The 25149-nt window shown below is 42.2% G+C and overlaps 1 protein-coding gene across 1 annotated transcript; it reads right to left on the bottom strand.

The window, feature by feature from the left end:
• Positions 1-4122: 4122 nt before the first annotated feature.
• LOC136439966 (somatostatin receptor type 2-like) lies at positions 4123-21502 on the bottom strand. The gene is made up of 4 exons (XM_066435667.1): positions 21260-21502; positions 19262-19321; positions 18405-18460; positions 4123-5460 (listed from the first exon to the last, which is right to left on the bottom strand). The coding sequence occupies exon 4, from the start codon at positions 5440-5442 to the stop codon at positions 4213-4215; it is 1230 nt and encodes a 409-aa protein (XP_066291764.1). The 5' UTR covers positions 5443-5460; positions 18405-18460; positions 19262-19321; positions 21260-21502; the 3' UTR covers positions 4123-4212.
• Between the last annotated feature and the right edge of the window lie 3647 nt (positions 21503-25149).

The raw sequence follows: 25149 nt of genomic DNA, 5'->3' as shown, positions 1-25149 counted from the left end.
ATCCGGAGTATTAGCACTGATTCTATTAATTTCACATCTGCCAATCTTTCGATTGATAGTGTATTACAGGTGAGATTATTCTGCACTATTTGTTGAACTGCAACTTGTACCAAATTGTAGGTACCTGTCTTTGATGTAGCTATACACACACAGACACACACACACACACACACACACACCACTTTGTAAACTTCCTTCTGTACTGCTAAACCCCTGTTACAGGTATCACTAGCAGTTGCGCATGCTATTAGTAACAGGTGGCCGGTATAAATAAGAAAGGGAAATAAATGGGATAAAACAGTAGGGAAACTTATTAATAGTTTAACTGATATCGTGTGTGAAGGGAGAGACAAATGAAATTTAGTGTGTTGGTGTGGGGCGACTCAATGCAGCAGGGCCCTAATCACTTATAATTTTGAACTGGGGAGAGACCCCGCCTCCGCCACACCAGGCTCAAGTTCGTTACGCTCTTTGATGGTACGAGAGAAGAACGCTAGCCTGCACTAGTTGGATTTACTTGCGTAGGTGTGGAGCTTGAGAGCGTGGTTGGTGCAGTGGGAGGATTGAGCCTCCTGGATCAGTGTAGAGGCATGAGGGACAGAAATGAGATTGAGTCTTCCTCTACATCTAGTAATGAAAGGTGATGTTATCTTCCCAGCTGGCTGATATTAAGCCAAAATGTCTTTGATGGACATCAATAGTCATTTCTAAAGTTGAAATTGAGAATATCAACCCTTACTCTGTGACCAAAAATAAACACATCTGTCAAAGTTAATTTCCGTTTATTGTTCTGGACACGAAATATATAGGAATATGTAGATACATTTATACACATACGTTGTATTTCCATCTATCTTCAATGTTTCTGTTGCAATTTACAACTTTTTCCGATAATGAACCTCAACCTTTGTATACTACATGTTCTTGTCTAGGAATGTGGCATTGTGTACTTGGCACAGTGGAAACACAGTGAAATAGTAATATTTACATTTGTACCTTTTACAAGACCCGGTATGTCACATTTTTCAGTGTTTGATATGTATGAATATCAACTGTTAAGCTTATAAATGGTACGTTTTTGCCAATATGAACATTACTCAAATTTGGTCACATTTCAGGCAATTACAACTGCTAAAGAATCATACACAATCCTATAGTTACCGACAAGTCCGAGTAAGTCTTAGCATTTGAGATGTACAGCATAGCAGCTTACTGTCAACACTTTGTGAAACTGTGTTCTCTAATGGTACATTCTAACTATGTTACATTGTGTTGTGATCTCTTGTCCTTTGGTAAGATATACACTATTCTAAATACCTTTTGATAATCCATCAAGACGATACAAAATATGTTACCTGACCGTTACTTTTCCGTGACAACGTTCATCACGTAGACCCACGAAACTGCACATTGGAAGTCACTCACATCAGCACCACTGACAGTTCATTTTGATTCACAGTCAAGACAATAGTGTACACCACTAGCACTATATTCATAACGTATACTTTCTTGAAACGAAAACTGTGTTATCTAATCAAAGTGAATTTTCTGCAGTATAAGTATAGGCTACTTCCATATAAGGTTTCAGAACAAAAGTATAACAATTGATAAATCAAATCCACCACTCCGGAAATGTCTGGAAGTAATCTTATAAAAATCTTATCCAGTTGTAGAGATTGAATGGTCTTTAAACAAATCCACCACTATTAAATAAAGAACGCAGCATTGTAGATATGCAAAACTTATATTGTATGATATAATGGTAACATCATTTCTGAGAGCTGTTCCAGGAAAAAGGGATTTTGCCCTGGACAAGAAGGACAAGATAGATTTGCCTTGCACTAAGCAATAAGGACTAGATAGAAATGAAAACATAGATCCCAGACGCCCCCGTAGATATGATATTGCCTTTGCAATTGGAACAGTGCCCTGGAACAGTTCTCACTTCAGTTTTGTTGCTTGTGGAGAACTTTCTTTGTTCACAAGCAACAGATCATTGATTGTTTTCTTACAGCACACATTTTCTATTTGTAATCAAGATATGCATTAGCCAAATCTTTTGGTCATGTGCACGTAACGGGCGTGTGCTTCTATAAGCACTTACAATCATAACAAGAGTTCCGCGACCTCATATCTCCATGAACAATTCTGTTTATGCAAATGACATACACATCTACATAATATATGCTAATCATAAACACCTTTATCTTACTTACACATGTTGCAATATTGATAGTCCTATAATTTTCCAATTTGATGAATTCCTGTGTTTTTGCATTAATTATGCAAATCAGTAATTCATTTGCATAATTGGTATCTGTTGATGCTCCACTTTCCATAAACTACATATGTTACATGTATTTGAGTCTTATAATGGAAAACACTGCGAATATAGATTTTCCTCATTAGCTATGCAAATTAAGTCCCAAATTAGCATAATTTGCACTTCATTATGTACATCTGTGTCTAAGCTACCTGCATACTAAATATCACGGATATCCGTCGTTCCTTTGTTCAGTTATTCTCCTTAGAAGGTTTTCACGATGACGCCCCTGCAGTTCCAGAGCAAGCTGCTAGGGGGCCCAAACCTACACCACGTCTTCATTACGTCACAAGCTATCTGCCACCAAAAAATCAAGACCATAGCACGTCCAGGTCAAAAGTTACAAAAATGGAATTTCTGCTGCAGTACCAAGGTCACATACCAGGGGGCCCAAAATTGACCTTGAACTTCGGCTTCACAACACCTGCCCACATACCAAATATCAGCTAAATTCATCCATAGGTTCTGGAGTTATGCTGTCTACAGTAGTGCGGAAACACAAACACACACACACACACACACACACACAGACACACCCAAAACTATATCTCCATTTTTCATGGAGATAATGATTGTGATGAACGGGGAATGATCATACTATATCTTTTTGAATTTGATTTTCTTGTTCATCTTTTGCTTTTGTTCTTGCCCTCATTGTTTTAGATCATGCACTTAGATTAAAGGTTTGAGTAAGATTTGGATTCTGCTTTTTTGAATTTTTGGGAGGATCAGGTACATGTACATTATGAATAGAGCAACGAGTTAGAATTTTATGTACATTTTTGTACCTCTCTCGACTTATGAAATAGAATAGCCCTTGTTCAGTATGTATATTTTTCCTTGTTCCTTGATTGTGTGTAGATCATGTGTAATTATGTGTGAGAGAGAGAGAGAGCTAGAGAGAGAGAGAGAGTGTGTGTGTGTGTGTGTGTGTGTGTGTGTGTGTGTGTGTGTGTGTGTGTGTGAATGTGTCTGTGAGTGTACGTGTGTGAGAGAGAGAATGTGTGTGTTGTTATTAGTGGTTATAATTCAGTCACGTCCGAGTATGTTGATCATTCAAATACATTTTCTTACCAAGTGGTATTGCACCTTAATTTTGTCCTAATTGATTGTTAACTTAAACACACGTAATTCTCAAGACTCTGCTGAAATCATTATCTCCGGACACTGCCAAAGAATGTTTAGCTATGTTTAGATACCTTTCACAAATTCCCATAGGCCAATACACCCAATGGCACCCAGGCACCAATTGGAAGTCCAATGGCATAAGTTGAGTCCTTTCATAGTATCATAAGGTAACAGAGAAATCTAACCTGACAGTTATTTTGTAATGTTCAGGGAAAATTCTTTCAAAGGCAGGTACTCTTTCATCGCAATCATAATGATTGTGATGAACGGGGAATGATCATACTATATATTTTTGAATTTGATTTTCTTGTTAATTTTTTGCTTTTGTTCTTGCCCTCATTGTTTTGGACAGATAATGGACAAAATCGTTGAAAAGAAAATTAACAGCTCTGTCCATGTAGTTTATTTATAAATACATTCTTGAAGTACGTGTGCACTTATGTTTCATAGGCCTCTGATTCGTCCTAATAAACGTTTATTCAGTGATTGATTAGCCGATAGTTTTACTCACAATGTCCGTTTTTCCTTTAAGTTCGCTTTTGTGTCATTGCGAGGCGCAATGTCACTGCCACATTTTCGTAAAAAAAGGTGTTTTGAAACGAATATTCCTCGAACTGTGAACCGCTTAAAAGTGTTGTCGTTCTAGCGCCAACTCGTTCCAATAGTACTCTCCGTCGTTTTGAAGATGCCGCTTTTTTTCTCTTAACCCATGGACGCATTTTCGCGTCTACAGCTGATAATTTCTAAGGATCATCAGCATTTTACATTTCTTGTTGGAAGTGTTTTCGCGCGCTTGGCCCGCTTTGTTCTTGCCCGATGTGCTTTGACATCTCCGGCGTGGGCACGCAGTTGGGCAGCTTCAGTGTGTCCATTCGTGTGTCCGCAGTAGTCATCGGCACTGTGGACTTCACGGTCATGGTCACCAGCTCTGTGCGGCGTGAATAGAAAGTGTTGTAAGCCTGGCTAGGTGCGAGGTGCTTGGTGAGACGGATCTTGGGGCGGATCTTCAGGGCCTCTTGAAAACTCTTCTTGAAGTTCTCGTCGAAGAAAGCGTAGAGTACCGGGTTGCAGCAACTGTTGGCGTAAGACAGGATGATGGTGAAGTAGAAGAGTCCGGCGGCCGTGTCGAGCTCCAGCCCGGAGAAGGCGCGGGACAGGTTAGCGATCTGGAAGATGTAGAACGGTAGCCAGCAGATGACGAAGACAGTCACTACCACGGCTACCAACCGCTCTACTTTCTTGATGGCCTTCTCGCGATTGCGGCGAGACTGGTTGCGTTGGACGGTGTTGCTTTTCACGCTGTCGCAGAGCCGTCTGGTCATGAGGGAGTAACACGTGACGATGATGATCAACGGCACGGCAAACCCGAGGGTGAAGGTGTAGATAACCCACGCCTCGCCCATGGTACTGGAAACGTGCTCGGGCCAGTGGAGGTTGCACGTGATAAGGTGCGTCTCGTGCTGGTCAGCAGTGTCCGTGTTGGCGAAGATGATCACAGGGGAACTGACCACCAGTGAGATGGCCCACACACTGATGTTGACCGTCCGAGCCATGCGGGTGTTCCGGCGGTTCACAGAAATCACGGGACAAGCCACGGCAACGAACCGGTCCACACTCAGCACCGTCAGACAGAAAATGCTGACGAACTGGTTCAAGGTGTCCACGTACAGGGCTATCTTACACATCACTGTCCCGAACGGCCAGGTCTCCAGTCCGATAGACGCTGCCGAGAGGGGGAGGAGGAGTACAAAAAGTTCATCGGCGAGGGCCAGGTTGAGTATGTACAGGTAGGTGACTGACTTGACGCGGGCGTACTTCATGACGACATAGATGACTAAGGAGTTTCCCGTCAGGCCGATGACGGAGATGATGCCGTACACCACGGGGATGATGATGGGGTGGTACACCATGATGCCGCCGAACCAAGGCGGGGCCGAGTGGTTGCCGATCCCCGAAGACTGGTTCAAGGGCATGGCGCTCACGTTCAACATCAGGTCGGGCGGCGATTACTGAGGAGACAGAAGAGAACAATTTACATTTAAGCTATAACGCGGGAAATCTACAGACAGACTGTCCATAACTGTTCGCAATCATAAATGTCGACCTAAAAGCGCTCCTGACTCTAGCCTTTGCGCTGATTTTCAAGACATACAGTAGTTACTAAAACCTAATGTTTCGCAACAATCATTTTTGTTATGTATCAAGATAATCAAAACATCAGAACACAGATATGAGCTAACGTCTGTTCAAAAGTTCAAATTGAAGCTTGAAAGTTCGTATTGAAAATAAAGTGTTGAAGTTTGCAGACCGTCTATTGATTTTCATTGCGCAAAAGACGTAAGGGTTTCAACCAATAGCCTTGATCTTCGATCAATTTAATCAAATGTTGCAGTAACTCTTACGAACTTTCGGGGCCTAAATCTGATGATACACGTACTATACTCGGGTAACCTCCCAGCCAACATTCATCTTAGTCCAATGTAACGACTTGCTGCCAAGGCAATAATTTCCTTTCGGTAACGCTAGAGTGAACAACGGCCGTCCAGGGTCGCTTTTGCAGAGTAATAGTTCCCATCGGGGCGGTAGAAAGTACCTTTCCTTAGTTTGATAAATGACTCTAGAGATACGCAGCTAATATAAGTTATGGCAAGATGTTCACAGCCGGTCGCAAGCCGCGTGATTATGTTAAGGTATGCCATAATAACAATCGGTACGGTACGCCTTCCTCTACTGAGTTCTAAATCCTGACCGCGCATCTCATATAGTCTAACCTTTCAATTACATATCTTATCCTTAAGGTAAGTTCAACAGAACATTACGTGCGCACGCAATTATCCAATACAAACATATGGGCTATGCAACGCAGAATTTTAATTGGAAGCTAAGTTTTGAAATACCTGACATTTAAAAATTGCCTACCGAAACCCATTGCCTTAATCTTTTTAGGATCTCCGGTGGATTAAAGATAATAGAATGCTTAATGTACCAATCAAGGAAATGCTCTTAACAGCATATGCCATTGGGAATTGGGTTTTATCAGCTTTTATGTTGTTATTAGAAAGTACATTAGACGATTTTAGAGTACACAAGCTCCGTAGTTGTTGGTATGATGGTTTTGACCTGGTGACCTCGCACGTGCACGGCTCTTAGCCATCCCTCAATGGACCGTGACTGACGGACCATTGGTTATTATAGCCGTAGGGATACAGCCTATTCGGGCCATAATTGGTCTTAATGATGTTTGAGTGCCTTATGACCTACTGACCACAGACATCCGACTCTGATCGAGATAAACTGTCCAGATAAAAGCACCAATGTGCCCTTGGCACAGAGTCCACGCGGACCTCATCTAACCACATAATGCACCGGCGTAACCCACAGGGCACATCGTCAATCGTCATCTCCAAATTACAGATGCCACTGATAGAGTCTGCGTTCGGGTTAGTCTATGTGAAGATCAGCCGAGATTACCCACGGGGAAATTAGCCAGACATTGATTATGACTCCACCACTTTAAACTTCAAACAGTTAGATACAAAATATATCTAAGATGTAAACGCCAGAACCGTATCCACAGGCGTGCTGCAGCATACTTTGGGTAAAGCGTTGAATTGATTAACCTTGTTGGAAAAAGACTACGATGAATTGAAATTCTAGCCTGCTTTATGATGGAAAGGCACGCCACAGGCGGCCATAGCACGCTACAGACGACCAATGAGGATGGATTGCTCGAACTAGATGAAAGAAAACGCCAAGAACGATCACTACAGAGCCAGACAAAATCAACAGGGACCGTCTTCAACCGTCTCTGTTGAAATTGATAGTCTGTGTGAGCAATCCTTTATCTTTAGGAGTTGAGACCAAGGAAGGCTCATAGTATATGGCCGTAGGGCTAGTACGGAAGAGTGGAGTGCTATCGCCGATTCCCGCAAAGCTAGCTCTGGCGGCCTAGTTCAGAGTATAATGCTGTCAGTAATCAATCATGGGAGAGCTAGTCTTACAGACTAGACCGAAGTGGACTAAAGGCAATAATGACCGTAGAGCTAGTTCGGCAGAGTGGACTACTAATGTCAATTCCCGTAATGTTAATCTGATGACGTGGATCAAAGGCAACAATGACCGTAGAGCTAGCCTGGCAGACTAGACCAAAGTGGACTAAAGGCAGTACTGACCGTAGAGCCAGTCTGACAGAGTGGACTACTACTGGCGATTCACGTTAAGCTAGTCGGGCGGCCTAGATAAAAGTATAATGCTGTCAGTGATCATGGGAGAGCTAGTCTTGCAGACTAGACCAAAGTGGAACAAAGGCAATAATGACCGTCGAGCTAGTCTGGCAGAGGGAAATACTACTAGCGATAAAGTTAGCCTGGTGGCTTAGATCAGAGTATAATGCTGTCAGTAATTAATCATAGGAGAGCTAGCCTTGCAGACTAGACCAAAGTGGACTAAAGGCAATGATGACCGTAGAGCCAGTCTGACAGAGTAGACTACTACTGGCGATTTCCGTAAAGTTACCCTGGCGGCCTAGATGAAAATATAATGCTGTCAGTGATCATGGGAGAGCTAGTCTGGCAGACTAGACCAAAGTGGAACAAAGGCAATAATGACCGTCGAGCTAGTCTGGCAGAGGGAAATACTACTAGCGATAAAGTTAGCCTGGTGGCTTAGATCAGAGTATAATGCTGTCAGTAATTAATCATAGGAGAGCTAGCCTTGCAGACTAGACCAAAGTGGACTAAAGGCAATACTGACCGTAGAGCCAGTCTGACAGAGTGGACTACTACTGGCGATTCACGTTAAGCTAGTCGGGCGGCCCAGATAAAAGTATAATGCTGTCAGTGATCATGGGAGAGCTAGTCTGGCAGACTAGACCAAAGTGGACTAAAGGCAATAATGACCGTAGGGCTAGTCTGGCAGACTAGACCAAAGTGGAACAAAGGCAATAATGACCGTAGAGCAAGTCTGACAGAGTGGACTACTACTGGCGATTCCCGTTATGCTAGTCATGCGGCCTTGATCAAAGTATAATGCTGTCAGTAATCATGGGAGAGCTAGTCTGGCAGACTAGACCGAAGTGGACCAAAGGCAACAATGGCCGTAGAGCTAGTCTGGCAGACTAGACCAAAGTGGAACAAAGGCAATAATGACCGTAGAGCAAGTCTGACAGAGTGGACTACTACTGGCGATTCCCGTTAAGCTAGCTCTGGCGGCCAAGATCAAAGTATAATGCTGTCAGTAATAAGTCATGGGAGAGCTAGTCTGGCAGACTAGACCAAAGTGGACCATAGGCAATAATGACCGTAGAGCTAGTCTGGCAGACTAGACCAAAGTGGAACAAAGGCAATAATGACCGTAGAGCAAGTCTGACAGAGTGGACTACTACTGGCGATTCCCGTTATGCTAGTCATGCGGCCTTGATCAAAGTATAATGCTGTCAGTAATCATGGGAGAGCTAGTCTGGCAGACTAGACCGAAGTGGACCAAAGGCAACAATGGCCGTAGAGCTAGTCTGGCAGACTAGACCAAAGTGGACCAAAGGCAGTAATGACCGTGGAGCCAGTCTGACAGAGTGGACTACTACTGGCGATTCCCGTTAAGCTAGTCGGGCGGCCTAGATAAAAGTATAATGCTGTCAGTGATCATGGGAGAGCTAGCCATGCAGACTAGACCGAAGTGGACTAAAGGCAATGATGACCGTCGAGCCAGTCTGACAGAGGGAAATACTACTAGCGATAAAGTTAGCCTGCTGGCCTAGATCAAAATATAATGCTGTTAGTGATCATGGGAGAGTTAGCCTGGCAGACTAGATCGAAGTTGACCAAAGGCGATAATGACCGTCGAGCCACTATGGCAGAGTAGACCGACCGTCTATGTGTTGCACCACCGTGTAGCCAGTCTCGCAGACTCATGGTACACAGCCATCAGTGACTGCTGGATGATAAAGTACACACCTTTTTTGTTTGTTCTTTTCCTAGCCGACCTTTCGGTAACCGCCAGTCACATTTCTCAGAGCAGTGCATGCTACCAACGGTTCTATGTCGAACTGCAACTAGGTGTCGCTGCTGCAGTGTGAACAATGCAGTCCCGAACGTGACTGAGTTTCTATCCCCCCCTCATCAACATTCATGGCTACTTTTTTCGGATTCATACAGACTCCTTGATCTAATGTCTGTCATCTCGTCCATCCAAGTCAATTACATTATTGTTTCTTGTGATATAATCGGCCACTGCTTATTTGTTTAAGTTCTGTTCCTACTCAACTTCCTTCTTTTTTGCTCTTGTGTAACTTCCCACATTGATGCTCAAGATGCTTGTCAGTGACCACTAAAAAGATTTATTTTGGACAGTCACGTATTCTGGACAGCAAAGCCAGGGCGCTGAATGAACCAAACCTATACATCAGCTGTACAGACTTGAACATGTAAGGCTCGTCATCATGAATCAGATCGCGAAAGGACACACAGAGTTCACCCCCACATCACCTTCCAAGTTCAAAAACCCACTCACTCATACCGCAGCAAACAATTACGATAGGCCTGTACAAATGCACTTCATAAGAGGAACGACGGGGTCGACCCAGTGTATGTATCGAGAATTGCATGTAATGTTTTTTGTCCACATGTGTTAACGAGCTAGGGATCTCTGCCATTAGGCTAAGAACCTCCATAATGGAATGTTACCCAACATAACCCCCATTACTGGTCCATTAACCTCAACAGAACAGAACCTTGTATCCCGTCACAAAGAGGCGAGGATAAGAGAAATCCTCGAGAGGCGCTTGAGTCGTGAGAAAAAAGTGAAATATCTTTTGGACTGTTTCCAATATAGATATATAGTATGATACATAAACAAAGTTGAGTCTGCACTCTATTTCTTGACAAGATAATATCTATTTGTCGTTTGCCATTCGGTACAAAAAATCTGCCGTAATGTACCGTACATGTTGTAGTGATCATAAAAGGTATTCTAAAAGCAACAGCTAACAGTAACACTGGCAGTCCAGTTAGCAGCCACTTCGACCCAATGTAGTAAAGATGTTACTAGCAACGCTACCGACAGTAAAGAGCAAACGTGGGCGTAGGGTGCCCTTTCGTATTGCCTCAGCCGAGATTATGATCGCTGTGTGATCATACCTATTGCGTAATAACTAATATACGCCAAAGGAAAAGGGCGCCACACACACACACGCGCGCGCGCGCACACACACAAACACAAACATACATACACACACACACACACACACACATGCATACGCATACCCAGACGCGCAAAAATAATACCTTCACTTTTCGTGGATAAAATTCTGCTAGTAAAATGTACCTTGCCTGGAATGACATGACCTCACGACTGAGGGCACGTTGCAAATGAGGCCGGCGCGTACCACTGGATGATATATCATGAAAGCGCACATTGACATTGTATCCGAGCTATGCCTAAGACAGATAGGCGGACGATTCTCTTTAGACGTTAGCAGGATATTAGTCTACGGATTAAGTTTTAAATCCCGCTGTCTGTACTTGCTGGCTCTGATTAGTACAAATGGAACCGTTACGTCATTACGTGGTTCACCGGTTATGTGATCTAATTAAAGGTACTTACAGTGTCACATGTCTGCAGTCAAACAGCTCGGCGAAATTAAGTAATGAATTTATCACAAAATCAACTGATCATCTGTCACTTTTTCATACCGAATTCTAGAAAGCCTGTTCTTATGAATATTGAACATTTAATGACTGGACACTATAGGTTATCATACATTTTACAGCTTTGTTGTCTTGATATTGGTTAGCATTCCAAAACGTCAGCAAGGTCTTCACGTACTTAACGCAACTGTATGTACGCGGATATCTCTTACGTTGGCTGCTTTTCTTATCGTTAGTCCGTATCAAATTTAAGTATAGGCTGGAAGCGTCAACAGCGGTCAGCCAAGGACAAGTTATCTGGTTAGGCAATTCCAAACAACTGAACTTGACAACCGCCTGAAGCTCTAGTTGGTGGAGCCAATTTCTTGTGCTCGTTTGCTCACCATGTATCACAGCAGACATCTGGTGAGAACGGCAATTTGTACCAGGCCGACTGCTTATTAAGGCTTATCCCTAGGCAGAGAGGAAATTAAGCGGAGAATGTCTTCCGTCTTACTTAGGAGACATTGACGACAGGGATTTGAAGAGTCTCATAATAAAGGTTTTAACAACCGGCACATGACAAGATAGGGGAGTACAAAAGAAACGTGACGTAGGACTATAAAGCCTCTTTATGGCACTTCCGTGACGGGTGGACAGGACAAAAAGCAGAAAAATCCCCAACGACCGTCTTGAAATATGCAATTTATGAATCTTTACACTTATTTTATCAATTACAACTGACACTGCTACAGATTTTGCGTTGCAGAAATTTACACATTAGATAGCGAAAGACAGACAGAAATACTTAACTCACAAAACATGACGACTACGTTGTAATTGTGTTGTAAAAGTTCGTGTTGTAATTAAGCTGTAATGGTTCAATCTTTCCCTAACCTTTAACGACGGACGACATGGCGATCAAAACAGACGTACCAAATTACACGACTAGTAAAGTCATGTTTTCTAACAGATGATTACATTTGTTTGTAGACGTCTCTTTTATTGCACCGTCTAATATGTAAAGCGTGCAACTAATTACGTCGTCTTTGTGAAATTGTTACTGGCGTGGGCGTCAAGATTGGATCCTTTCGTTTTGCTGAACAAAGTAACATTTCATTTTCAGAGATCCCTAGAATTAGTCAGCATCAACAGTCACAGTGTATTTGCCAATTTTGCACATCACAGTTTTAGATGAGTAGATGTTGCATCAAAGAGGTGTCAACATTCAGACGGCCGTTGGGGATTTTTCTGCTTTTTGTCCTGCCCATCCGTCACAGAAGTGCCATAAAGAGGCTTTATAGTTCTTCGTCATATTTCTTGTGTACTCCCCTATCTTGTCATGTGCCGGTTATTAAAACCTTTATTATGAGACTCTTCAAATCCCTGTCTTCAATATCTCCTAAGTGGGTTTCAAAGAATTACATTGTATATTGATATATTCCAAGTAGATCTTAGCAATTCCGATACGTGTTTCTTAAGAGAATGACGTAAACCTTGTCAGGCTAAGATTTCATATTTGACGAAGACACTTCGCCTGATCTACTTCTAAACTAATTGGCAATAAACATTCAGCGTCATGTAATCTAGTTATTTCTCGTTTTGGATGTGCAGCCGATACAGACGGCGCCAATTAAAACCGATGTTCTGATGTGTAGCGTGAAAGCCTAGGATTTAGGGAAGGAAGATCTGTTCTTCTTAGATCAATGTTACTTTGAGGAGTGCTGATGCATTGCCCTCTGAACAGAAGTTGAAAGGTGGGAAAGGGTGAAAAGTTCGTCTCGTATATATTTAAGCTTGTAAGATGGCTAGAACTTACACTCCAAGCAGAGGTTGGTGGAGAAGATTGTGACCTTTCTGTCATATACCCGTTTTCTGACTACACTTTCCAATCTCTTTTGTGGTGGAGAGTGCCGTCGGAAAACGGGGCATATGATAAGAAGGTCACAATCTTCTCCAAAAACCTCTTCTCGGATAGTAGATAGAACTTCATATTCTTTAACTTTGTTCTTTAGAGGAAAAAAAAGCTCAGAGCATCTCTACACCGTCATTGCAATCGTACCAGAAATCCAATTCCAGCCTACTCGAGGGTTTAGTCCACAATTTGTCATTTCCTCCCCAAAGCGCCTGACCCTTCAGACACCCCAATTTCTTTCCGTGCAGCGCCGGTCTCATATGACCTGATATACGGATTCGCGAAAAATGGCAAAATCATCGACAATATTCCCCAGCCTCCTCCAAATAAAGTCTGCCACCGTGAGAAAGGTTGATAAGTTCTTATGAATGATGGTATCACGGCGTACTGGTAAATCTTCTCTTATTACTTATTGATATGTGGTCATGATTTTTTGGCGAGCCATAATTCTAGGGACTCGGCAGACATCGCAATAATGGTTCGTAATATGACTAGAATATTGGTGGAAAAATTACTCTAACAAGGGTATACAAATGCAATTATGGTATGAATTATTATTAGAAGACGTTGTCGACGTCGTCCGCAAAAAAACTAAAGACATGTGGGAGACAAGTAACAAGACTTTATAAAAGCTGCATCCCCAACAGATATCTCAATCCAATTCAGCCTTTGTCTGCTATTACTGCGAGAAATTGCACTAGGGAAAGACGTATTTCATAATTTGTCGCTTGGATAGAGACAATATCCTTGCGTAATGACATCAGAATCCGGTACAGCATCAGATTCCTACAAGACAAAAACCCTGAAATGTCTGTCTGCATTGAACTAAGGCGACTTGAGCCTTCTCGATTTAACCGTATCCTCCATGTTCGGTCTATCAGAGGTGGATGGGTTGTGTTGGTCACATGTTTGTATTAGATCATAGACCTTGCCGTGGGTGGTTTTAAGCAGTAACGATTGCGCAACACACGCCCACCAGTGTCTGGTCTGAGAAGTATGCAGACACATTAAGGAACACATTTCCAGACAGTTGGAGACAAACATACTCGACAGCAATATTGGCACTGTCTGGGCATTATCCTCCCAGGTGGAAAGCGAGTATGTGTCAATGGACGGGCGAAGTACTTGTAGCAGAGCACTCATCGAAGACCCCCTCATTGCAAGCAACGGCAGGCAAGCAAATCATAAGAATATCTTGCTGTCAGAAGAGACTGCTAACTGCAAAATATTATCATCATCTGTTTGCCCGCCCGTGGAAATGGCTGGATCCAATCTACCAATCTTCCGTCTGTCGTGAACCGAAGCTGCACATATATAGAAACATTGGACTTGGTGAATACCACTATATATAGTGTAAAATGCCTCGGTTCAAATTTTACATTTGTCAGATATCCGTAGCCCTGTATGCTTGACCGGTCGCCTTTCTGTCAGCGTCAATAAAGAAGTAATACATCTTCTATGTGGAATATGTGCTTTGTATTTTGCTTCTAATACCAGGCTTCAGATAAGAAACGTGCCTGGAAGATCTAATGGCTGTGCTTAGTACTCGCTTTACTTATGATAAATATCTTCCTACACGCAATACAACTCTTTCGGGTTTGGTTGATGAATGACAAGATATTTCGTTAATACATAATGACTCGCACGCGTGCACAGAAAGTTAAGGGGCGCAATACTTAGATATATAATTTCACCAACTCTACTGTAGAGTTGCTGTGTCTGGTTGTCTAAGCAGAACTGCACCAGCAAAAACAAAGTTAACGTAAAAGGTAAACGTAAAGGTAGCCCCATAGCCTTCTTGAGGCCTTAGGGGCAGTGGAGCATGGTTTTGGCGGAACAGTCCGTCTCCTTCCACCGTCTGTTACCTCCTCAACCGAAGTCAGGTGCCCATTTTACACCTGGGTGTAGTGAACGAAGCCGTGTGGTATGACAGAGGATTCGAAGCCTGGACATCTGGGTTACGGGCCAAACACCCGAACCGTTACACCAGTACAACGCCAGAGACAAACTTATCTAACGCTATTGAGCTTGAGGAACAGATTACAATGGCTGACTGGACAACATGTGGATATAACATGCAGAAACTAACAGGAGCACCCCGACCTCTTTGAAACTCAGTTTCGAATCAGCCATGACCCGACAAATCACTTCCTAGTTTGGCTAATAAGTATTTTTGTTCAAAGGTTTAATGGCGGTCAGCTTGTATCATTTCCAAACTGCCATAATTGTCAATCTGAAAACTTCCTTTAAAAGCTGACACTTTCCCACATCCGACTGGCGAATTTTTTTTGCCAGATTTAGTCGTTAAGGCAAACTAGGGAGTGATTTCAGGAGGGATGCGGGCATGGAGAATGTTCTGAGGAACACAGACGGACTAACACCACTGCTGGCGAAGACCCGATCGCTGGCAAAGTGCCGTGTGACCCTTAGTCGCTCTGTGCTCAACTAGACGGATGATCCGTCTGTGGAGAATCACCGGCCGTCGTGTACATTTTGTAGGTAGCCTGGGCGACAACCTGAGGAAACATTGGCCTTTTCACGATGTGTCCATTAATAAATCAAGCACGAATTCGTGTTTCAACCCAGACTCATGACGCCTTAATATAATAAGCGCGTGAAGCACTATTCTAAAAAAGAGCATATCTTGATGTGTGATGAATATGCGCTCACTTATGATGTGACAGGGTGGAATAGTGGTGAGGTATGTGTGGAGGAGATGGCTGCGAGCGGGGGCGTTTCAGACGGACCCCTGCAGTGACAAAATGTGTTTTACCTTTTACAAGCTGCACTTAGTGACATTGTGCTTCTATACACTCACTAACGCATTAAAGTGCGATGTCGCGTTCTTCAGGGACAAATTACAGACCGTACCGACCATTAGGTTCAACCTTCTTGTATCTTCCTGGAAGGCACTACAGTTCGTGCTTTCTATTAAAACTGGCAAGTTTTTACCATCAGGAAATGAAGGGGTTTACGAAGAAATGAAACGACAAGTGTGTGGAGAGTTTGGACATGCTGAGAGATGACTGGTCATTTCGCTTTCTCATTTTAGTCGCAAAATGTAATGGATTAAAAGAACCCGTCAATTTACATATAAAGTGCATGTATCCACAACAGGAGCACCGTTAGTGTTTTGGCGCTCTAATATCAATTATTTTTTTAAAGGCTAAATGCATTATGTAGTAAGATCGAGATTACGTGTCAGATTTGGTGAAACACAACAGCTTTTATTTCCGAGAGCCACCGTTTGTTAGATAGTTCGTAATCCCATGATAGATAACAGGAGCTGGTGTGTTACGCCGAAGGGTGGTTATACCGGCTATGTAGATACAGATACAACTGCAGATACAGAAATACCATCAAGATATGTGTTAATATAAGCGGAGGTTCTTGTCGAACGTTTATCATCACATCAACTGTTTCGATAACAGTTAAAGCGTCCATAAATAGAATTATTTAATCTTATCGACTGACAGTGCAATCATTTTTATGACGCCCATGTTTCCTGCATTCAATAAAAACGTGTAATCTTTTAGGCATTCTATACATTCGCCAAACACCTCTTCTCTATGAATGTTCTATCTCTTAGAACCTTATGCTACTGGAACTTTAAGGACATTATAGTCGTAATTATTCCTTTCTCAAATACTCGTAAAGGCACTGCATCGTCTGCAATCTATTACTTGTTTTCTATTATCGGATCTTTGTCTTGATGGTGATATTGTTGATTTTTCAATAAAGCGCTGGAACGTGATTAATGAAAAATCGATTCAAAGTAGAAACTCAACTTGATTTAATTGTAACAGCTGCATAAGTCTTGATCATCATTGTCATTTCTGTAATCACCATTGTCAATTTCTTCCTTTTCTAATTTTCAATATACTAGTATTTGCCTAAAGTTATCACTGCCTAGTAATGAACATTTTCTGACAAATATTTTAACGAATACTTTGGAGCAATTTTTGCTGAGCGTTTTCTTCCGTGTCTACCTGGCATCAACAACAACATCAAGAACAACAACAACATCAACAACAACACCTGGTATCACTGTTTAACATTCCGTCATTCAGACATTTCGTCATATAGACTTTAGTGATTATACCCATGGGAAAGAGAACCCGGAAACATATGCATGTCAATGATTATGCATTATCAAAATTACATGTTCGATTATGATAATGTCAAATTTGACGGCAAATGACCATCCGCTCATGGACTAGATTATTTCTATTGTCTGTTGCAAAACCTACAAACTGAAACCAAGTACGTATCTAACATCCCGTGGGTTAAATTCAACTTGCAGCTAGGTTAATCTTGAGTGGATTCAATATTGTACTGTTAATAAATTGTGGAAGACCGCCAACGGAGTGGATAGTATCCAGGCTTAAATCGCAATTACATGCGGGTTAACATGCTATTAAAGACGACTTACTAATAGGCAGACAAGCTGGATATTAATTCATGGGTCCGACTCAGCGTTGTCAAGTCAAATGGAATGTCCCTGAGTACCACGATCATACAGCGAACAGTAGACATGTTCACAAATTGCCCATCAATCAAAGGTTATTTTCATGAACTGCCAGAAAGTGTAGTCGCCAGTAAAGGGCATCAAGCAGCCGACTTGCGCTTCTGTGCAGGATACTGACAGACGTAGGCATCTATTTGTCATCAGAAAGAACTCTTACATGTATTTCTGTGTCCCCGATAAAAAGGGTCTCATTCTCCGTAGTTGTTGATGATCCATGTTATTTGTCCGTTGATGAAGGTCAGACATCCAGGTAGTAAGATACGCCAAAAATAGTTACTCAAGCAACTGAATAACATTTTGAAATAGTCAGACGTTTCAGACAGCATCCGCTGTCTTTCGTCAGCGACTGACGATAAGGACTGGAAAACCAGATTTATACCAAAACTCTGAATAGATATGCTAATGAGGTTAAGACAAATCATACATTGTACCTCATACAATTGTTGTGCAATAAACTTTGACTTTATGATTCTCAGAAAATGACGCGCTAAAAGCGCCGGTGTAGCGTCGCAAAGATGGCAAGATTTTGCATAATTTTCTCAGGACAAAAGCAACACTCCTTCAAGCGGTATATATGCCGTGTCCTTGCCCTTATCCTTCCTTGCCAGCTAGTGGTTATCTTCAATATCATGCATCTCCCCCCTGTGTTGATTAAGTTTAGCTATTACGCGCCGCTTCTTGAGCTGGATTTGTAACTGTTGGGGGTAGACCCATTTCAACGATCCGCTTCATGTGATGCAGTGATGAAGTAAACTTCCAACAGGCATGATCCTACCGAAAATGTTACGCGTTCTTAAACTGAAGGTGATCTTACGATTTTTTCTGTTGAAACTACGTCGTAGATGAACCCCTGAGATACTTGCGGGGGTTAAAAAGTCACCAACTCACCATACAATCAGCGGAGAACTGGCGCAGCAATGTTGCAGCAACGACGCCAACTGTCTCTGTGTAAGGGCGGAATGATAGAATTGTTGGCCCAAGGACGTTACAATGACGATTCTGATTTAGGTAACACATGTCCTAAATCACGTCGGAATGTTGTCATCTATAAATAGAGTGCCGCATCCAGCTGGGTTATAGCTTCATTTGTCATGCTACCCAAAGATAGTGCCTGCTAAAAGCTTTGAAGAAAGTTACGAGTTGTCGATTCAAGCGTCGATTGCGCAGATGCGCATGTCTCACACAAGTCCTACATTGCAGACTGTGATGATAAAGTGTGGATTACACATCCCTCCGCTTTCCCTATCGCCCGGCCGCATGATGTAATGATACCAGTAACAATAGTCCCCAATCCACTGGGTTTCTAACTGAATGATTTTTACGTTAATTATTCATTTACGATATCCCAGGGATAACGATAAAGCGATAGTCATGAGAACTCGTTTTATCCTGACTATGATCTATTGAGAGATGAATGAATGAATGAATGAATGAATGAATGAAAGACCTTTATTGCACGTTTATGCTCTGATGAGCTAAGTACAGGTCATGGTGACAAGCAGAAGAATATTTACAGTGGTAACAGAAATTTGATATCTAACTACATCTAAATACTAATTAATACCGCTATGTACATGTTCAATTTCTTCTCGCTTCTTAAGGCAGTTGTAAGTGAATAAGCATACAGGGTTCATGAGATATGGTTTGTCTAGTTTCATAAGGAATACACATTTTTCTAAGCTATCTAAATAACGAAAACTAGGAAACTTATCTTTTATCAACGAGCGGACAAAACTTGTACTCACCTCATCCCGCAGTGGTGGGTAAGATCCTTTGCAGACTTGAGCTGGCGTCTGTGGAGGGGCCTGGAATGCGGAAATGTCAGATATAGACCTCTGTCTGTGACGTTTTCGTTCACGGTGATATTTTTCATGTAAGGAGCCACAGACCGAGCACAAACTTGACAGTCTTGTACTGCTACCTCTTAGAAACCCAGAAAACGCGGTGCACAAATATTGGTCACGGTGTCATAAAAGACTAGCACATCATAGCCAACCTCTAAATCTAGTCCTTTATCGTACCCTGAACAAGATTTGTGCACCCGCCTTTTAGGCTTTTTCTAGGTTCTTAAGAGGTAGTCAGTACAAGAATGTCAAGTATGTGCTCATCATTCTGTTGCTCTCCTCTAGTACGGAACAGCAAATTCTTCCAGAGGTCCAGCACTCCATGGGTTATGCCATGATCTAAACCGGCCTCATTTGGTCCCGGCGTGGGGCTGCAACACCATCGCTATGAGATAAGTATGTTTTGCCCCTTCTTCTTCCAGTATGATTCCTCATATGTTTTCGAAAGAAAATCATTCAGAAGTGAATACAACATCTTGAATACTGTAATGCTTTATTTCTAGGTATTATTGGATTTTCTGACGAGGTAGGCGCCATTACTACACGCCTCGGTGCATCCTTAGTGGGTGATGTCGATTTGCGGCCAACCCTCTACGACGTGTTAGCGGTTTGATATCCGCAGTTACTCTAGCGTTTTATTTGACCCAATATCTACTGAACTATTCAGCATCGCATCAGGGCCGAAATACAAAAGTGGGAACGCAATTTCAGGTACGTTATACCGCTATCATGATTTTGTTTTGTTGCAATATGTACGCCTTGAGTAATCAGTGACTCGGATCGCTTTTCTTTGATAGAAAAGTACTCCGACATAGAGTGCGGCTACTAAGTCACCCGTCTTTGCCCAAGACGTTCTTGAAAGTCAATTTTACACCCAGCGCATGCTGTATATAAAGCCTCCTAAAGGCATTATGTCCGTCTGCTGGCGGAGTTTACGACGTGTCTCATGGTGCATTACGGAGTAGTGACGAGCAAAAGCATCAATCTGATGTTCTCAAGTGACCGTGTCACACTCAATACTTTCATTTCAAACTATATTACACAAGAAAATTACAATGCTTGTTCCTATAGCGGATCAACAGTGTGTTTATACTCTACGGCAGTGATATGAAATAAAGAAAGATTAATGTCGTAAGTGCTCCCAAGCAAGTCAATCATACATATGTACTGATATGAACAAAGCTTGAATAAAGGGAGCACTTCACCGTGGATAAGCAGATGATCTGTCGATTGAAGACTGAAGATTATGCGTAGACTTGGAGTCTACCGAAATTTGGAGTCTTCAAACCGAGTCCGTAGTTCTGATGCTTTTGCTAATCTACGCATCAGCATCTTTAGCGACGTCTCGAAATGTAAGGCGAACGCTGGCTTATTTATCACACACTCTATCCGGTGTCTACTACAGCACATGATCACAACTCAGCACACGGATCATATAGCGGGGCCTAAAACATGGAATCGTTACAGCATTGCGGGCGGAGTTGACTTTGGCAACCAAATTATATACCTTGCGAAAGGTCTGAAAGGCGGCAGCACATGAAAGCTCAGTATAACTATAAGGTGTTCGGTAATGTTATCTGCATCTTCCCGACCGTTCCTCCTTACTTTGACCTTCGAATTCCCAACTCTTCTAGTTGCATGAAACAAGCAGTAGGACGTCGTTTGTTGAAGCTCATGAAATACAATCGATGCAAGCGTTTTTAGTACCCAGCTGACTGAGCCGACGCAAAATTAAGACCGACTTAAATGTCAAGTGTAACGTCACCTAATCTTAGCCAGAGGACCTCGCCTGCTCTTCGAATTCTCTCTCCACAATTAAGTCTTATAACATATTGGCAAAATACTGCAATTTTACGGTTGCTTCACAGTAAAGAAAACGAAAGGTCAAAACTTGCTTACCGGCGTAATCCTGTGAAATTGAAGACCTCGAATAGGATACGGAAGCGCGATTTTCAGATTTCATTCTTATCATTACAAATGATATCGTCTTGTGAGAGATACCTTACTTTGCAAAAGAAAAATAAGCCGAATTTGGTGTCTTCATGCGGCTTCCATCAGTACGCACCCCTGTCTCCAACCGGCCCAAGGCTCGCTCTGCCAGCCGCGGAGATGGCACGTCGTTAAGAACGTCCCTCTCCGGCAGTCTGGCACCAAGTGCGCATGCGCCTATTACATACCTCATGCATTAGTGATCACACTCTCTCAACGCTGCGAGTCTCATAGGGTGCAATAAAATGTGCCTGTGGGCGGCTTGAATTGCAAATATGGATCTGGAGGGACTTTTACACAGATTGTGTATCATTTTGTAACCCTTTCACTCGGAGTGTGCGTATGTTGACCTTTTATCAACAATCAATAATGCATTTATGCACTCCAGCGTGTAGTTAGTTGAAAGTGTGAATTCACCTCTAAAGCATATCTGAATATTTCAGACAAGTCATTCAATATTGACAGTAACTCTAAAAAAAGGGTATTTCATCGCATATGATGCATACCACTGCTGCGGTCGTGTAATTCTCAGTCAAACTCTTGACATCATTGGAAACTGACAATATCTCTTATCTTTAATGCTCTATGAATTTTGAAAACATTAGGACCAAGGTAAATATGAAAATTTCCCGCAGTTTTATCTACCAAAATATTGTACGTTGAACCTCAAGGTACAGTATTTGTGGTATATAACACTGCAGGAAATTTCTTATCTTTTTCCGGCTCGGCTTGAACTATTTATATAACTGCGCAAACTAAAGGCGTATGTTTGTTTTACTATCCTTCGGATTGACCCCTCAATCTGTTACTGATGTCGTAGTACAGTTAATGGTAGGAAGGCCGATAAGGACTTACCTCCTATCTATTGCAGGGATTGAAATACTTTATGGAGGGCTAATATGATTGTATTCACTGATTTGTGAAAGTTATAGACAGCATAGTTGTGATGTTTCATTTATGAAATATTCTTTACATTCATCTAACATTTTGTCCTGTAAATTGTGAATTTTTTTCCGTAGTTTTATTTTCGTGGTTTTCCCGGTGACCTCTCCACACCGTAATCATGACACCGTAATTATGACTGTTGTACTACAGAAATCCACATCCTTCTGTCTGGAGTTGGTGATTTACTACATATCACCCGGATGGAGGCCTGGCGAACCTCTGTCTCGTACCAGCCATACGGTGATTTACACCATTCACCCGGACGGGAGAACTGGCGCATCCCCGTCCTGTATGACAGCCAACATAAGGGTATGTCACCCCGTAAAAAGGGCGGTATAACCCGGTCGTAGCGAAAGCACGTCGACTGATGATGATGACGACTACAGAATAAGTCAACCGCGAATTTAAAACACCGCGAGAAAATAAGACCACCACGAAAGTTCTTAGTTTAGTTGGATTCGACTCTTATTGGTCTGGCGAATACGCGTTCGGTGCCACGGTATTGCCAGGCATTCAGCAAACTCAACTTGACGTTTCTGCTGCAGAACGCCAATAAACGTAGATTTATCTGGTCCTGACACGATATCACCATTGTCAGGCAATGTCAAGGATCTCCCCATGACTTATCTACAGATCCTGTAGTCACCGACGGGTGATGGTGAATCGACAGATCTGCCCACCCCGGGAACACCCGAATGAAGAAAAGGATTACGAGAATGCAACATAGCCTTGAGAGAATATTAAGGTAATATCAACTCTACTCCTTAGGGGCGCAGGCGCCCACAATAAACTTCTACCTCCTAGCGAACGAGGTCGTTGCACTAAGGAAGAATAATACATATGGTACAGCCTCCCCGTACAGCAATATTACATTACAGGCACAGAAGCAATTGTTTCATAACTCACCAATTCCCAAACTACGTCAATTCAATATTTCCCCAAGTTTCCCGATAGAAAAACCGCATGACCTCGTCGATCAACATTAAAGGAACATGGATCTTTGACAAAATTCGCAATGTCTTCAATTCAAGTGTTTTGTTTATGATATATTTACCAACCCCAGAGGCAACTCTACACTTGAACTAGACAAATGCTGATGTTCGTATAACAGACTTCTGAAAACCATTTGGTTCTTTCACGGAAACACATAAAGTTTTAACAAAAGACGTGTTTATAGATTTCCACTGGACTCTTTCATGTGTAGGAATACGTCTGGCTGAGAAAGATAGCAGAACATGAACTTTATCCATTTTTGTCGTGCAATATGTCCCTGATTTATTCATAACTATTGTTGCTATGGGCAGGTGCAGCTTTAGTGGGCACATGATGTATGAGTGTTTCTATTCGATAAGCCGAGAATCTAACCTTGCAAAACACGAGATCTATATCGCAACCTCATGGACCTAATGTTATATTACCAGAAAGAAGTATTAGAAAATTCATCTTGTTGAATCGGCAGAACGGTACTGTAACAGACTTTGTGTCGTGAGATTCATATGGAGAAAATGAACTACAGTGACCGTCGAGAAGACTAGCATAATGATATTGTATATTCTTTTGAAATATTGAACGGACTTTGCTGGATAAGCAAAACCTACGTCAATGTATTGCCCATGCAACCGCTGCCTGAATCTGAACTCCACTATACCGTAAGGAGCTGGGATGAGAAAAACAACTCGAAATTACATTTACAACTTTTAACGTGGAGGTCTGCAGGAAATTTCCCCAGGTGCCAATACTTATGGGAGGCATTAGGAATATTCTCTTTGAACAGTCGTAACATCTGCAGCATGCTAGGAGGGTTTTCGCTTCAAATGCATGACATGTTTTTGTCAAGTCGATCGAGCACTTCTAACTTGGCGGTACCCGCAACAAACTCTCAGACACATAGTGACACGTATTCCATTTTTTCCTTGCTTAAATATGGGAGCATCAGAAAGTGTACGCAGTGTCCAATGGCTAGTTAGACAAATTTGCAGTACAACCTTTTGATATTTTACACCTCGTAACCACGTTCTGCTGCAGATAAGTTGCCTCAACTGTCTCTTCAATTTCATCATCCAAAACTCCTGGGCCAATAAAATAAGACAAAAAGATCAAATTAGCTTAACACACGTACACACAGTTACATTCAATTTGGGGTATCCACAAATTCAATTTCAATTTGTGTGGCAATTAAGATATCATCCAGGATAGCGCAGTCAGACTGCTGGCAAAATCATATTTGATTGCCAGAGGGCGGATAGGTGAAGATGAGTTAGACCGCTTACCACAAAGATACGTTTTGGACAGTCATCAGTCATCCTGCAGGTAGAACTGACATGTGAAAGGTAATATCTACGTCTTCAAATACCACCTGTCATTTACCCGCTAGACGTAATCTAAAAGTGATCAGTTGTACCAAATTTATTGAAAGGGTGCATGAAGCGTTTCTTTGCCTTAGGGACCAAGGATGGATACACAGAATGGTAAGTTATGATATCAACAACACATAGCGTCCAGGTCCTGAATCCTGCATGTAATAAAACACCAGAGCGTAGGTGGCCAGTGCATATATGTAATGAAACACACTGCACTATCGCGAGAACGCCCACATAGCGGAACACTCGGGCTTTCAACCCTTTCTTCTGGAAGTTTTAAAAGCACTCGAGATGGAAAAACCCCATGCAACCGCTCATGCAAGTGGTCAGATTGCATTCATTGCCAATGCGCATCGGGTGAGGGTTTTCAAGCCAGAATTCGAATAACAATTCACGATTATCCAACAAACCTTGTTTATAAAAGGACACACATCGTGTGAATACGTCAAACAACTACGTATGGTAGAGAGGCTTTACGATCGGTCATTTTGAAGT

The sequence above is a fragment of the Branchiostoma lanceolatum genome, chromosome 8 (assembly GCF_035083965.1).
Source record: "Branchiostoma lanceolatum isolate klBraLanc5 chromosome 8, klBraLanc5.hap2, whole genome shotgun sequence".
Taxonomy (NCBI): domain Eukaryota; kingdom Metazoa; phylum Chordata; class Leptocardii; order Amphioxiformes; family Branchiostomatidae; genus Branchiostoma; species Branchiostoma lanceolatum.
Note: the sequence above shows the minus strand (reverse complement) of the source record. Positions and strands in the feature narration are given on the sequence as shown.